Source organism: Melanostigma gelatinosum, assembly GCF_949748355.1.
Source record: "Melanostigma gelatinosum genome assembly, chromosome: 12".
In the NCBI taxonomy this organism is placed as follows: domain Eukaryota; kingdom Metazoa; phylum Chordata; class Actinopteri; order Perciformes; family Zoarcidae; genus Melanostigma; species Melanostigma gelatinosum.
Window position 1 is genome coordinate 21,786,380 of NC_136645.1, and position 15,777 is coordinate 21,802,156.

Sequence of the window (15,777 nt, forward strand, 5' to 3'; positions counted from 1 at the left end):
ATATAACACACATACATTTCCTTCTGGTTTCTTTCTCTCGCTGCACATCTGCTCCTAAACATGCAAAATAACAGAATTTACACTAGGGAATGAATGCTGAAATCTCTGCGTCGCTCCGTCTTTTTATATGACCGGGCGGCCTGACGTAAAAGCAAATAGCGCCTAAAAGGCTAAATGAAACAGCCGCAAAACTTATATTATGATGATCAAAATGACATGTAACAGCTGGATAACGTGATCGTATTAGCAGTTATTAAAGTGTGTAGCATAAACGGTTCCATTTTTGAAGAATACAACAAAATAGTGCACAGTATATTTTCACTCAACTTAACATCAGCAATGCAAAACACCATTGTGAGGATAAGACGGGACTACGGAAGCTGAGGAGGTGCAGAAGAGCTGAAACATAATTTCCGCAGGAAACATTAATGAATAAAAAAATAACTAAATAAAATACACACATTCTCAACAACATCGTTAAATGACAAACAAAATTCAAATATTACAAATTGGAAATAAGAAATAAAAGTACATTTTTAACTCATCATTTTTACATCTGGTTTTCATTGCGATCAATCATGACAGAACACACCATCTTCAACTACTTGGTGTATTTGTGTTAATAGTACAAACACAATGTGAGCTGATTGTTCATGATTCCTCCACAGAGAGGACCAGGAGAGCTCAGAGGTTCCCAGAGGTCAGTCTGCCCAGCAGCATCAAACACACCTGGACTCCATATTTATGGTCTGTACATGTACAACTACTTTTACATCTATTCTGTTCACAATCATCTCCATGCTGCACTTTGTAGACCAGTGGATTGTCAGTCTGTCCAACATGGATCTGATGTTTGGTTCCATGGTTTTAGTTTGTGTCATTCATAGAATATTCTGTTCCAGCTGCTGGAGGAGAACATCGTCACTTTTGTGAAGAACGAGCTGAAGAAGATCCAGAAGATTGTGAGCTCAGATTACCCAGAATGCTTAGAGAGTCAGAGAGAGGATGAGGAGGTGTTGGACGGTGAGGATGAAGAGCAGAGGAGCAGCAGAGAGGCATTTGTGAAGATCACACTGCACTTCCTGAGGAGAATGAAGCAAGAGGAGCTGGCTGACTGTCTGCAGAGCAGTAAGAGGATTTCTCTGAAGATTTAACATGCTGGATAAATGGGACGTTTACTAAAGTCTCAAGAGATGGACCAACATATTCATAGACTCATTCTTTGAGGAAATGACATGTTGAAATATATTATTTGACTCATTGATCTTCTTTGTTGTGTGTTCATTCAGGACTTCTTGCTGCAGTTTGTCAGCGTGAACTCAAATCTAACCTGAAGAAGAAGTTCCAGTGTGTGTTTGAGGGGATCGCTAAAGCAGGAAACCCAACCCTTCTGAATCAGATCTACACAGAGCTCTACATCACAGAGGGAGGGACTGCAGAGGTCAATGATGAACATGAGGTCAGACAGATTGAAACAGCATCCAGGAAACCACACAGACCAGAAACAACCATCAGACAAGAAGACATCTTTAAAGCCTCACCTGGAAGAGAGGAACCAATCAGAACAGTGATGACAAAGGGAGTGGCTGGCATTGGGAAAACAGTCTTAACACAGAAGTTCACTCTGGACTGGGCTGAAGACAAAGACAACCAGGACATACAGTTCACATTTCCATTCACTTTCAGAGAGCTGAATGTGCTGAAAGAGAAACAGTACAGCTTGGTGGAACTTGTTCATCACTTCTTCAGTGAAACCAAAGAAGCAGGAATCTGCAGGTTTGAAGAGTTCCTGGTTCTGTTCATCTTTGACGGTCTGGATGAGTGTCGACTTCCTCTGGACTTCACCAACAATGAGATCCTGACTGATGTTACAGAGTCCACCTCAGTGGATGTGCTGCTGACAAACCTCTTCAGGGGGAAACTGCTTCCCTCTGCTCGCCTCTGGATAACCACACGACCTGCAGCAGCCAATCAGATCCCTCCTGAGTGTGTTGACATGATGACAGAGGTCAGAGGGTTCACCGACCCACAGAAGGAGGAGTACTTCAGGAAGAGATTCAGAGATGAGGAGCAGGCCAGCAGGATCATCTCCCACATCAAGACCTCACGAAGCCTCCACATCATGTGCCACATCCCAGTCTTCTGCTGGATCACTGCTACAGTTCTGGAGGATGTGTTGAAGACCAGAGAGGGAGGAGAGATGCCCAAGACCCTGACTGAGATGTACATCCACTTCCTGGTGGTTCAGTCCAAACTAAAGAAGGTCAAGTATGATGGAGGAGCTGAGACAGATCCACACTGGAGTCCAGAGAGCAGGAAGATGACTGAGTCTCTGGGAAAACTGGCTTTTGATCAGCTGCAGAAAGGCAACCTGATCTTCTATGAATCCGACCTGACAGAGTGTGGCATCGATATCAGAGCAGCCTCAGTGTACTCAGGAGTGTTCACACAGATCTTTAGAGAGGAGAGAGGACTGTACCAGGACAAGGTGTTCTGCTTCGTCCATCTAAGTGTTCAGGAGTTTCTGGCTGCTCTTCACGTCCATCTGACCTTCATCAACTCTGGAGTCAATCTGCTGTCAGAAGAACAAACAACCTCCAGTTTGTCTAAAGTCTTTAGAAACAAACCTAAACCAAAACGTCTCTACCAGAGTGCTGTGGAAAAGGCCTTACAGAGTCCAAATGGACACCTGGACTTGTTCCTCCGATTCCTCCTGGGTCTTTCACTGCAGACCAATCAGACTCTCCTACGAGGTCTGCTGACACAGACAGGAAGTAGCTCACAGATCAATCAGAGAACAGTCCAGTACATCAAGGAGAAGATCAGTGAGAATGTGTCTCCAGAGAAAAGCATCAATCTGTTCCACTGTCTGAATGAACTGAATGATGGTTCTCTAGTGGAGGAGATCCAACAGTCCCTGAGTTCAGGACGTCTCTCCACAGATGAACTGTCTCCTGCTCAGTGGTCAGCTCTGGTCTTCATCTTACTGTCATCAGAAAAAGATCTGGACGTGTTTGACCTGAAGAAATACTCTGCTTCAGAGGAGGCTCTTCTGCGGCTGCTGCCAGCGGTCAAAGCCTCCAACAAAGCTCTGTAAGTACAGAGAGAGTTAGATTCATAGATCATAACTTAAATACCCTGTTATCTTTTCTACTCATTGCATATTTGTTCTTCATCATTGTGTCTTCAGACTGAGTGGCTGTAACCTCTCAGAGAGAAGCTGTGGAGCTCTGTCCTCAGTTCTCAGCTCCCAGTCCTCTAGTCTGAGAGAGCTGGACCTGAGTAACAATGACCTGCAGGATTCAGGAGTGAATCAGCTGTCTGCTGGACTAGAGACTCCACACTGTGAACTGGAAACTCTCAGGTAGTTTGATGGTTGTTTATTTCTGCTTTAGAATGTAACCAACATGATATCAGAATATGAAATTTAATTTCTCTTTTCCCTCACTTTGTTCTCTCTCTCTCTCGAATGAGTCTTGAAGGCAACAGAAAAGCCTAACTTTGTATTTAACACGAATGAAAAACATTAAATATCTAACCCTCATCCTGATCTTGATAGTACTACAGTAGAGAACAATGAACTGAATCTTTTATCGTGTTTAGAGAACAACAGCAAGAGTTTTATCCACTTTCACTTAACAAATTATCTTTGTTCTTTCTGATTGTAATTTAGTCCAGACTCATTATCAAAGAGGATTTATTTTTCACACAAATGCAATTTTTCTTCTTGTTGATTGTTGTCTCTTCAGACTGAGTGGCTGTAACCTGTCAGAGAGAAGCTGTGGAGCTCTGTCCTCAGTTCTCAGCTCCCAGTCCTCTAGTCTGAGAGAGCTGGACCTGAGTAACAACGACCTGCAGGATTCAGGAGTGAATCAGCTGTCTGCTGGACTAGAGAGTCCACACTGTGAACTGGAAACTCTCAGGTAGTTTGATTGTTGTTTATTTCTGCTTTCGAACGTAACCGACATGAAATCAGAATATGAAGTTTAATTTCTCTTTTTCTCTTTCTCTTTCTCTCTCTCTCTCTCGCTCTCTCTCTCAAATGAGTCTTGAAGGCAACAGAAAAGCCTAACTTTGTATTGAACACCAATGAAAAACATTAAATATCTAACCCTCATCCTGATCTTGATAGTACGACAGTAGAGAACAATGAACTGAATCTTTTATCGTGTTTAGAGTAACAGCAAGAGTTGTATCCACTTTCACTGAACAAATTATCTTTGTTCTTTCTGATTGTACTTTAGTCCAGACTCATTATCAAAGAGGATTTCTTTTTAACACAAATGTTATTTTTCTTCTTGTTGATTGGTGTCTCTTCAGACTGAGTGACTGTAAGCTCTCAGAGAGAAGCTGTGAAGATCTTTCCTCAGTTCTCAGCTCCCAGTCCTCTAGTCTGAGAGAGCTGGACCTGAGCAACAACAACCTGCAGGATTCAGGAGTGAAGCTGCTGTCTGCTGGTCTGGAGAGTCCACACTGGACACTGGGAACTCTCAGGTTAGATCAAGTTATTTTGTCTTCAATGATTTAAATGTCTCGAAACTATCAGCTCCATGCAATGTCAACAGCCTCTCTCTTTCTAAATCTTCGAATTTGTTCATCGGGATTTCAGATTTCATGAACCCCTTTTTCACCAGGAAATTAACCAGAACTATGGAACCAGAGGAACTAATCTCAGAGACTAAACTAGGGTCCAAAAGTCATTTTTGTGAATTGCTGTTTGTGTTTCCACTCTATTGTAAGGATCTTGTAGAACAGAAAAATGTGATCCACAGTGGATTAAATAACAATGGTGGTGTTTGAAACCGTTCACATTCACAATAAAAAGAGAAAGAAAGAGAGAAAGTTCTCTTTCTCTCTCTTTCTTTCGTGTCAAACAACAGTTAGATGTTTTGATGCTCGTCATCTGCCACCAGTGTCTGTTGCCTGATGTGGTTGATTTTCGATGTCGATGCTCAGCTTCATTGACTTCATGACTTTTGTTGTAACTCTAATGGCTGGCTCAATAACTGTTATCTATTTGACTCATGGTGAGACACCACAGGATCTCACTATTAGGAACTCAGTGACAAACACCCACAGAACACAAGAAAAATTGGATTTTCTTCAGTTCACCCAGGTATATTTGCATCACACAGAGTACAAGTACACCGAGCTGTCCAGAAATTATTTTAAAAAGACAAACAGACAAAGAAACAATCTGTTTAAACCATCTTGATACATTATCACAATAGGAATGTTTTGCTGTTTTAAAGGAGTTTAGCTTTACCTGGTTTTGGTTTGTTTTGCACTGAGAGCCAGTTCCCTGGCTGATAAGAGTCGACTTGTTGAAACAACAGGTGACAGTCGGCCGCAGACGCTCAGTGAAGAACCAACAGCTGATTGTGGACATGGTGTGTCAGAGCCCAAAGAGGTTTATTTAGGACTCAACCAAAGTTATAGGGGGACACAGGCAGTGCTCTGTGGCTGCAGACGGACTTGAACTTTAATGTTTTCACCCCCAGATTACAGATAATAGAAACCAGTGTTGACTGTTGCTCGGAGGCGGGATGTGAACAGCAGTGTCAAAGTCAGACACTTTGTACATCCAACCATCCCCCCCGACCTCCTCCATCAGAGGGTTTGTGGTGTTGAAGTGATTTCAGGCTACTTTCTCCTTCACTTCTGAGAGACAACAGTCATTATTACACAAACACAAGAGATCGATTGTCAGGACCAAAACATCCAACAATCAATACTTCTATATTGATAACGGATCAGCTGACTCTGGGTAACAGTGAAGAGTCGTGTGGTGGTGATGAACCCACAGATAATTGTCTCCATCTCTGCAGCTCTACAGAGCTTTTTAGCCTCTTTTAGCTCCTAGTTTTGGTTCTGCAGCACATTTCCTGTTTGGTTCAGTCTCAGTGTTTCCAGCAGCAGCTGTTTTCATCCAACAAGCTGTGATGAAGCCACTGTTCACTACCTGCTCAGCAGCAAACAGCAGACAGACTCAGTTAGAGACTATCTGGTGAACATAGTGAAGCATTTAGCAGCTAAAGAGACAGATGTTTCCCTCAGGAGGTGGTGGAGACCAAAAACAGAGCTAAAAGAGAGAATATTGGACTTCCATTCATCAGGTGACACAAACACAAAGTCTCCTGATGAATCATCATGTTGATGTGTAACTGCTGGATGTGGAAGCAGCTGGTTGATATCATGTTAGACACAACTACTTTCTTTCAATCATTTTATTTTCAGTCCACACCACATGTTACCCCCAAAAAGAACAGCACATAACATAACACACCTGCTAACTATACAAACAATCAGACTCAGTCACAAAAAAAAATCGAGACACAAGAAACCAAAACAGACATAAATCATCACCCTCCATATTGACCCTGCAATAACAATTAAATGTTAATTGCGGCTAACTATACAGACAGTCAAACTCAGCAACAAACCATGTTTTTTTTTAAATATCTGAGAAAACAGCACAGTTGTAGCTCATCATCGTCCATATTATACCTGTCACAACAATTAAATAATATTAAATATTGTGGACTTTTCCCTTCACCAGCTCACTTGGATCCCACGTTGCAAAACCTGTTCGTATGGTTTCGGCATAGTCCTCTCCAATAAAATCCATAACAGGCTTCCAAACAGAGAAGAACCCATTTATGTCTCCTTGGAGAACATGTGTGAGCCTCTCCAATGGGAGTAGTTGTAGAACATTATGAAGCCAACTTGAAACAGATGGTTGTGCGCCGTCTAGCCAATACTGTAAGATTGATAACCGTGCACAGAATGATAGAAGTCTAAGAATTCTCTTATATCTGTTTAATACTGGTGAGGCAGAGTATAGGCCTAGGATGCATTGTACAGCATTGAGCTCAATAGGACACTGTGTTATGGAGGATACTTGGTTACCAATTTCAACCCAAAATTTATGAATTTCTGGACAGAGCCACATTAAATGCACATAGGTGCCTCCATGCTGCTGACACCTTCCACATACATCTGTGTGGGGCTGAGTGAGCTCTCTCCATTACCTGCTGTAATTCTCCATTGAGTCCGCCTTCTGTTTCAGCTCACTGGTTTCTTTTTCAATGTGACTGATGCAGGTTTTTAAGTCCTCAACGTCGTCTTCGTTGCAGCTGACTCTTTGTTGTACTGCAGTGATTTGATGTTTACGTCTTATATTATATATATATATATATATATACTGTATATAAAAGATAATAATTAATATCACCACCGTATTAATGGTTTCAGTAGAAGCATCAAGCCGTGATATTAAGTCTGGTTTACTGGCTTATTGCGTCCATGAGCGACTGAAGGGAGACTTGACTTTGGTTTAGATGTCAGAGATTTCACAGGTAATCAGCTACTTGTTCACGAGTTCAAAGGTCGTACATCCGTCGGTTTCAACTTGTAGAGGTTCTATGAACAAACTGACTCCGCCCATGCAGTGCGACTCACGCACGTGTGACCACGACCCAGAACCGACACAACTACTTTATAAGCTGATAATATGTCAGATGTTGTGTTTACAGCTTGTTTTCACTGAAACACAAGTGGACAAAGAAATCAATTGATGCAGGTTTAAACATGTGACTTACTGACTGACTGGAAGAGGAAACTGAGTCTGAAATGGATGATTGTCAAGATAATACTGATAATAATATATCATGAATAAGTGAACATAATGAGCTGTCGTCATCGGCCAATCAGAAGAAGCTCCAGTGAAGTAAAAGAGTATGAGCTGATGAATAATAAGTGCTCCATGTGAACATGAATAACAAAGCTCTGTGTGTGAGAGTGATGTAATGTCCATGTTTCATGCTGCTCTGACCCCCCTCCTCCTTTCAGGGTGGAGCCTGCTGGAGTCCGATGGTTCAGACCAGGTCTGAGGAAGTGTAAGTGTGCTTTGAGTTTGATTCATGAAAACAAAGCATCTTCAAACTGTGACATCACTCATTCACATCTCTGATGTCATCATCAAACAGATGATAGATTAATAACTGCAGCTGTATTGTGTATTGTTCTCTCCATCAGATTCCTGTGAACTCACACTCGACACAAACACAGTGAGCAGAAAACTCAAACTGTCTGACAACAACAGGAAGGTGACACATGTGAGAAAGGATCAGTCATATCCTGATCATCCAGACAGATTTGACTACTGGCCTCAGCTGCTGTGTAGAACTGGTCTGACTGGTCGCTGTTACTGGGAGGTCGAGTGGAGAGGAGGAGTTTCTATATCAGTGAGTTACAGAGGAATCAGAAGGAGAGGAGTCAGTGATGACTGTTTGTTTGGATGGAATGATCAGTCCTGGAATCTGGAGTGCTCTGATGATGGTTACACTGTCCGTCACAATAAGACAATAACATACATCACCTCCTCCTCTTCCTCCTCCTCCTCCTCTGGTAGAGTAGCAGTGTATGTGGACTGTCCTGCTGGCTCTCTGTCCTTCTACAGAGTCTCCTCTGACACACTGATCCACCTCCACACCTTCAACACCACATTCACTGAACCTCTTTATCCTGGCTTTGGGTTCAGGTTCAGGACCTGGTCTGGTTCCTCAGTGTCTCTGTGTTCTCTGTAGGAGGGAGAGTCTCCTCCTGCTAGAGAAACCTTCTCTCTGCTGACCAGATAGTTCAGTGTGTACAGGATCACACACAGCTGGTGTGAGTTAGGAGGATGTGGGTAGGAGTTTATCCTCAGGGTGGTGTTTGTAGTGTTCTCTCTCCAGTATGCTAGAGGTTGATGAAACAATACTCTGAACAGAGTGATGTAACTTCAACAAGCTTACTCTCATTCTTGAAGGTCGTACATCTTGTGTGTCCAAACAGAACATCATGTGTTCCTTGGATTCCCCGGAGAGAGCAAGTCTCACTATATTACAACCCTCTCTGATCTCTAGATGAACATAGATGTGTTATTAGCAATGCTATAAATGAACTGAAATAAAATATTCTCCTCATTTTAACTCAAAGTGTCCATGAGTCTTTTCTTCTTCTACTAACAATGTGCTACTTTGCAGTGATATTTGATCAACAATCTCTTGATTTCTCCAGAAGTCACAAAGTACCTGCTGAACATGGTGCATCCAGATCAATGTTCTTCTCTTGGTGATGAAGACCTTCATCATCTGGAGGTCTGGAGTTCATGGTCAGATAATGCGCTATGTTGAAATATTAATCAGACAAGTTTTAGTATTTATTTTGGGTAAATTATTCATTACATATCATATAAATCAGGACATAAAAATATGATAATTATCATAGTTGATAAATTACTTAACAATCATTAGATTAAGTGATAAAGAAATAATCATTAGGTGGTTATTCTGTTATGTTTATTATTACAGAGGATTATAAAAAGTAAATATAATATTAAAATGATCTATGTTTTTTTATATATACTGTGTATATATACACACACACATATAATATAGCCTATACTCCATCAGAAAAACATTGCAGCCAACAATCATCTTTTTGGAATTCATTAAATGAGCGTGTGTGTGTGTGTGAGTGTATGTGTGTGTGTGTGTATAATAAAATGTCGTAAATAAAAGTTGTATCTGATGAACTTTAAGTGAGCTCTGTGACTTTCCAACAATACATGTTCATAACAGAGACTCTAAAATGATAAAGGTGATTGTTTGTTCACTATATGATCAGTATTTAGTACATTGTGTGTAGAATGATGGATTTGGGACACAGACTGTGGTGTTGTTCATCCAGCAGGGGGCGTCCTCTCACTGCACATCAAGTCTCAGAGTCCTGAACAACTGAACAAGTTTGGACTAAAGATTCAAACTAATTATAAACTTCAATTAAATTGAACAAGGAAATAAACTGACGCATTCAGTCGTTAGATTTAATTAGATTCTAATCTTAAAGAAAGAAATAAACTGTGACTGAGTGTGTGTTGGAGGTTATATACACATGTAGTATACGTGTGTGTGACATGTTCTTTATTAAAATCACCATTTCTTCATCCTTCTGCTCCCCGTGTCTCTGTGTTTGGGTCCATCTCCTGCTACCTTTTTGCCTTAACTTGTCAGAAGGAACCAACTTAAAACATGGACTCAGCAGATGGATGGTTTAAAGAGGAGCTCTGTGACCTGAGTTATTCCCTCTTTTGTTTTCATGGAGCGTGGAGGAGATCTGTGTTGAGATTGGTGAGCAGGAAGATATCAGCAATGTTATGAATGGCAGTGGTGGGCCGTCAGGGCCTAAACAGAATCACAAAGTTATAGCTATTTTATGATTTAATACTTTTTAATAAACACACTACATGTATTGTTATTATTTTTCCCATTACCTTATTTTCTCATTGCACAGCTACTGTCCTCCTCTGTTGCTCTGCTTCCAGCCTGCAGCGCTGCTTCCAGTGCAGCTTGTTTTAAGGAGAGCTTTTATCCAATCAGATTTCACCTCCATGTCTCGAAAAGGTTCAAAGTTGCTTCATGTTAACAGAAGAATTGTTAGAATCTCAGTTTGTTAAAAAAAGGTTCAAATAGTTGTTAAATATTGTGTAAATATCAAATAATCTTATATTTCCTCTTTCTGAATTCCCTGAAAAGAAATGTTAGAATATTATTAATTTGAACAAACAACTCATATAATCAATGACCAATAACTCATAAAGCTGTGAGCTGCAGCAGCTTAACAGAAGTTAGAGAACAGGAGAGTCAGAAGGTGTTAATAGATCTCGGTCTGTTCACATCCACACGTCCTGACAAGAGCTCTAATTAGGCCACAAGTGGAAGCAGCTGTGTGGGTGAACCAGGCTTCACTAAAGAAAACCAAAGGCTCAGATATTATCAACATATTACCAGTCGAACAAGTTCAGAACACAGAAACAAAAGGTCAAAGGGCTTTTTAAACCTCATCACAACTCAGTTTAAGTGTCACAGAAACGTTGGAGAGAAAAGTAGTCCCAAACCAGACACTCTTCTCTCTTTTATTATTCAAATAAAGAAAATGTGTCCACATTGTGATCCACTTTTCAGCTGCTCAGTGTGATGTATTGAGTCACCGTATATTGTTACATCCCCAGTGAAATATGTTCCACATACTGTCGTTGTTGACTGTCACAACAGGCCGAGCGTTGGAGGATAAACTGGATATCTAGAGAAATAGAGCAAAGAGGAAATCCTGCTGAAGTCATTTATTGTATTAATGACATTTCAATCAGTCAACAAAGGTCACCTTCCCTTGTTTCCCTCGTTATTTGGAGAAGATACGCTCCTTCAGGACGTCGTAGCAGACCTCCACCACCTGAGGGCGCAGCAGAACAAGACGTGTTAGGGAAGACAACTGTAGTCCTGACTCTCCTCTTTCTGATCTACATGTACAGTGCCTTGCATAAGTATTCACCCCCCTTGGATGTTTCATCCTTTTGTTGCTTTTATACATGAAATCATGTTCAATATAATTAGGCTTTTTTGACAAGAATTTGCAAAAAAAAAACTCTTTAATATCAAAGTGAAAACTGAGTTTTACAAAATAATGTCAATTAATTAAAAATATATCAGGTAAAGTAAATGATTGCATAAGTATTCACCCCCTCCAGGTCAGTATTTAGTAGATGCACCTTTGGCTGCAATCACAGCACTGAGTGTGTGTGGATGTGTCTCACTCAGGCTGGAACATCTGGACACGAAGATTTTTCTCTATTCTTCTTCAAAACAGCTCAAGCTCTGTCAGGTTGCTCAGGGATCGGGCGTGAACAGCTCTTTTCAAGTCCAGCCACAGATTCTGGATTGGATTGAGGTCTGGGCTTTGACTTCCACTCCAGAACATTCACCTTGTGGTCTTTGAACCATTCTGTGGAGCTTTTGCTGTATGCTTGGGGTCGTTGTCTTGCTGGAGAATAAATCTTGACTCACATGTTGGATAGCCGATGCTATCCAACATGTGAGTCAAACTCATTTTCACTCTGGGCCACATCAGCAACACGGTCGCCCACAAAGGGCCGGTTGTAAATGTAACTACTCCTAACATATTGGTAAATAACTGTCTCTGCATTTGATTATTGTTTATTCAAGTGAAAAAATATTGTACATGCAGTTATATAAATGTAAAAATATATTCAAGCACATTTCTGTTATTATAACTTAAATCCTTTTAATTTGGGGTTAAGAAACCCACATTACTCTATCAAAGATCAAACTATTGAAGAAAATATCAAAGACAAATATCAAACACAAGTTATTACAATAACTTTGTTCAAAGCTTAAAATCCTTTCAAGGGTGCGTTTGCACAATCCCACATGAAGTATTTCATGTGATTTAAAGCCACGTTTAAAGTAGTCTTCAATGTACTCGCAATCCATTTCAAGTGTACAGTAACCAGCCAAAGAACCAACTGTGTGTTTAAGTATCTCCTCATTTTGACTTTCTATCTCAGAATTATGACTTAATATCAGTTATGACTTTATATCTCATAACTTCGACTTTCTATCTCATAATTTCGACTATGGGGATATTTTTATTATCAAGTCTAACTTTAAACAAAAATAATTCTTTTTTTTTTTTGCTGGCGGATTTGTGGGCCACATAAAATGACGTCAGTCAGTACACATCTACAAAGTCCTGACAAGAGGCCTAATTAGACAACAAATGAAAGTAGCTGTGTGGTTGAACCAGACTTCACTAAATAAACCAAATAAATGAATAAAATAGTAACAATATTAAAATACCCTATTCATAAGCTATTCACAACCTACTAGAACATAAAGAGTCGATTCGCTTCATTATAAACAAAAAGTACGATAAGAACCAGAAAAATAAAGGGATGTAATGCAAGGCTACTAGAAATGTTCTTGATACAATAAGAGACAAGTTCTGGCCAATGAAATTACATAGCAATGCTTGATTCCAAAGCACGTTCACTTTTTTCAAGAATTTTCGAGCAAAACATGTCAAAACAAGAGAGATTAAGGCCCCCAACACTACTTTGGCTCCCTGTCAGAGCTCGCATCCAGTTTAAGACTCTGGTGCTAGCCTACAGGGCAGTGAAAGGAACAGCTCCTTCCTATCTCCAGGCCATGGTCAAGCCCTACGGCAGAGCGAAGAGGTCGGGCGGGGGCCCGACCTCTTCGCTCTGCCGCCTCGGCTGTTTTCTGTCCTGGCCCCTCAGTGGTGGAATAAACTCCCCACTGACGTCAGGACAGGAGAGTCGCTGCCCATCTTTCATCAGGCTGAAAACTCACCTCTTCAAGAAGTACTACCCTGAGCCTTCCACTCAGCACTTATTGTATTATATTAGCTCTTATTAGCACTTATTGTATTCGTATTAGTTTGTTTCTGTACTGTACTTTTGCTCAAACAGAGCTTGATGAATGGGCAAAAAAAACAACGTGATTTGACAATCAGTTGACTCTATGAAAATACTTGGTATTTTTCGAGGACACCCCTTCTTTAAAGTCAGGATGACAGGAAGTAAAGGGGAAATAGAGGCCAAATGACACTCGACACTTGACTCAGGCCGATGCTATCCAACATGTGAGTCAAGATCTGGAGCCAGGACCAGGCACATTTCAGATCTGTCTCATTTTAGAATTCCCAACTTGAAACAGACCCATGGGTCCCCTTCATGTCCCAATACGAGCTGCTGTCCCGGGCCCATTGTTTTATCATTGTCATTGAGTGAAACTGTGTGTGTGATCAGTGATAATGAACAGACTTTTACGGGGCTGACGTATAAAGACAGACAGCTGTCCATCTTGTCTTCAGAGTTTTCAGTTAGCCTAACCTTCTTGTCTTTCGACTGTGGGGCACCCAGCATAACCTTTCCTTCTGTCTTGTGAAACAAAATTTCAGTTTAGCAAGCACTCGACAGCCAGTCTTAAAACAACAATCATGTAGCGACCAAACAACTACATGAAACACACAATAATCTATAAAAATCTTCAGTACACATTGGTCCCCACTTCATATGTCATATTTGGTGCACTTTCCATGTCACTAACCTGAGAAAGACAGGAAATGACTAAACGTGTGGCTTCCCTCATGTAACGTATTCTCCAGCTATGAGAATACGCTGCATGTGTACGTACAAGTCCCTTGTCGCGAGACGAAACCACAGTGCTGAACTGCTACCTGGGCATAGATCGGAATACACTTCTGAGGAAGTTTTATTATGATTAGCAAAATCACAGAAATTCGTTCTATCAAACAAACAAAATATGTGACCATACATTTTGTGTGCGTCACAAGAACTAGTGTTCGGGGATCACCTCATCCACATGAACCTTCATTTAAAATGTATTTTCTTGGTCTTCCTCTTGGTCCGTGATTCACTGTAAAGACTCATTGATCAGCAGCTCATTTCTATACATCAACATTCATAAGGTGCTTTGCATTGACCATTCATGGTTGAGTGTGGGCGTGTAGAGGGAGGGATGTGAGGCTGAACCAGCTGCTCACATTTACAGCTTGATTTGAGATTTAAAACAGGAAATAGCTCACTGGCAGGAGTACACAAGGTTTTATAAATCATAATATTTTTTAGCGTATGTACAATTCAACGTATGCAAATATTCAGTGTGGATCCTACACTGGTTCATAAATGAGAAGTCTGGTCTTCCCCGACCGTCTCCTCACCTGCAGCTCATTCTCTCATTAGTCCCTCAGTATTGTCACAAGTCTACTTTCACTCGGTCCTTGCCAGATTGTCTTGCATGTTTCTGTCAAACTCTCCAGTGTTTCCTAGTCCGTGTTATCTGATCTGCCTGTTCTGACCCTGCTTGTCTGCTTCTTGGACTTTGGATTTTCTACCTGAACCTTTTCAGATTTGGTATCCTGAGTGACTGATCTCCTGGTTTTGATCTCACCCGACCTGATAAGTGAAGTGAACTTTCCTCCAACTGTCTCATTGTCAGGCTTTTTGATTCAAGTCTGCCTGAACCAGTGAAAGTTACACAAAATAACTACAAAGAGACTCAAAATGACTACAAAGAGATAAAAGCTACAAAAGGAGGCTAAACTAAAGTCGTTGTGTCTTGTTCTTATGAAGGAGAGGTGGTGAGGTATTTTAGGTGCCGATTGTCTCATAATCCAACTTATATTTACTGTTCAACCAAGTTTGGTACTAAAAAAGATCTATGACCCTTAGCTTTTGAGGTAAACAGTGGACTGACCTCGGCCTTGATCCAGTGATCTTTTCTAAAAGCTGCAGTCATTCTGGGGTCCTATAGTATCAGAGTTCCTCTTATTATTAAGGAAGTTTGTTTTGTTCACTCTTCCTGAATCTGAAATAAAATAAACATTGTATAACAATATGAGACTCCAGTGAAATGAAACCAAAATACCTTTCTATCTCAAACATTTGTGTTTCATTTTGATTATATTATCTATAAAATATATATTTACTGATATTTTGTGGACTTTGTAGCTTAAGATTTCTATTCAGGAAAATGTAACCTGAAATTAACACTGAAACACAATTTGTGACAAGTATATTTAAAAATAATATGTTGTGTATTTGTGATTACTATTATTTATATATATATATTATAATATTAGCCCTGTCCTTCTAACTTGGCCTTTAGTGATGGTTAACTTAAACGGTATCCTTGTTAATGTTTTGTTGTAAAGCACCCTCGCAGATCGGGGCGGGACCATAGAGCAAGCCAGGGTGGGAGGCACATGGCTGGACTCCTCATCACATCAACCTGCTGGAGCTTGTTGCTGTCGAGAAGGTTCTGAACCATTTCGCTCCACAAATGAGGGGGAAGCACGTCATGTTGAGGTCGGACAACACCACTGTGGAGGTGA

General features: G+C 40.7%; 1 protein-coding gene across 1 annotated transcript in view; it reads left to right on the forward strand.

Annotated features, from left to right (window-relative positions):
- The window catches only part of LOC306785959 (NACHT, LRR and PYD domains-containing protein 3-like), a 90,933-nt gene that overhangs the window by 47,177 nt on the left and 27,979 nt on the right, over positions 1 to 15,777 (forward strand). The window contains exons 4-9 of the mRNA XM_079280558.1: positions 669 to 747; positions 903 to 1,128; positions 1,290 to 3,093; positions 3,191 to 3,364; positions 3,750 to 3,923; positions 4,321 to 4,494. Of these exons, the coding sequence (XP_079136684.1) occupies positions 669 to 747; positions 903 to 1,128; positions 1,290 to 3,093; positions 3,191 to 3,364; positions 3,750 to 3,923; positions 4,321 to 4,494 (2,631 nt within the window). The remainder of the gene's footprint in view (positions 1 to 668; positions 748 to 902; positions 1,129 to 1,289; positions 3,094 to 3,190; positions 3,365 to 3,749; positions 3,924 to 4,320; positions 4,495 to 15,777) is intronic.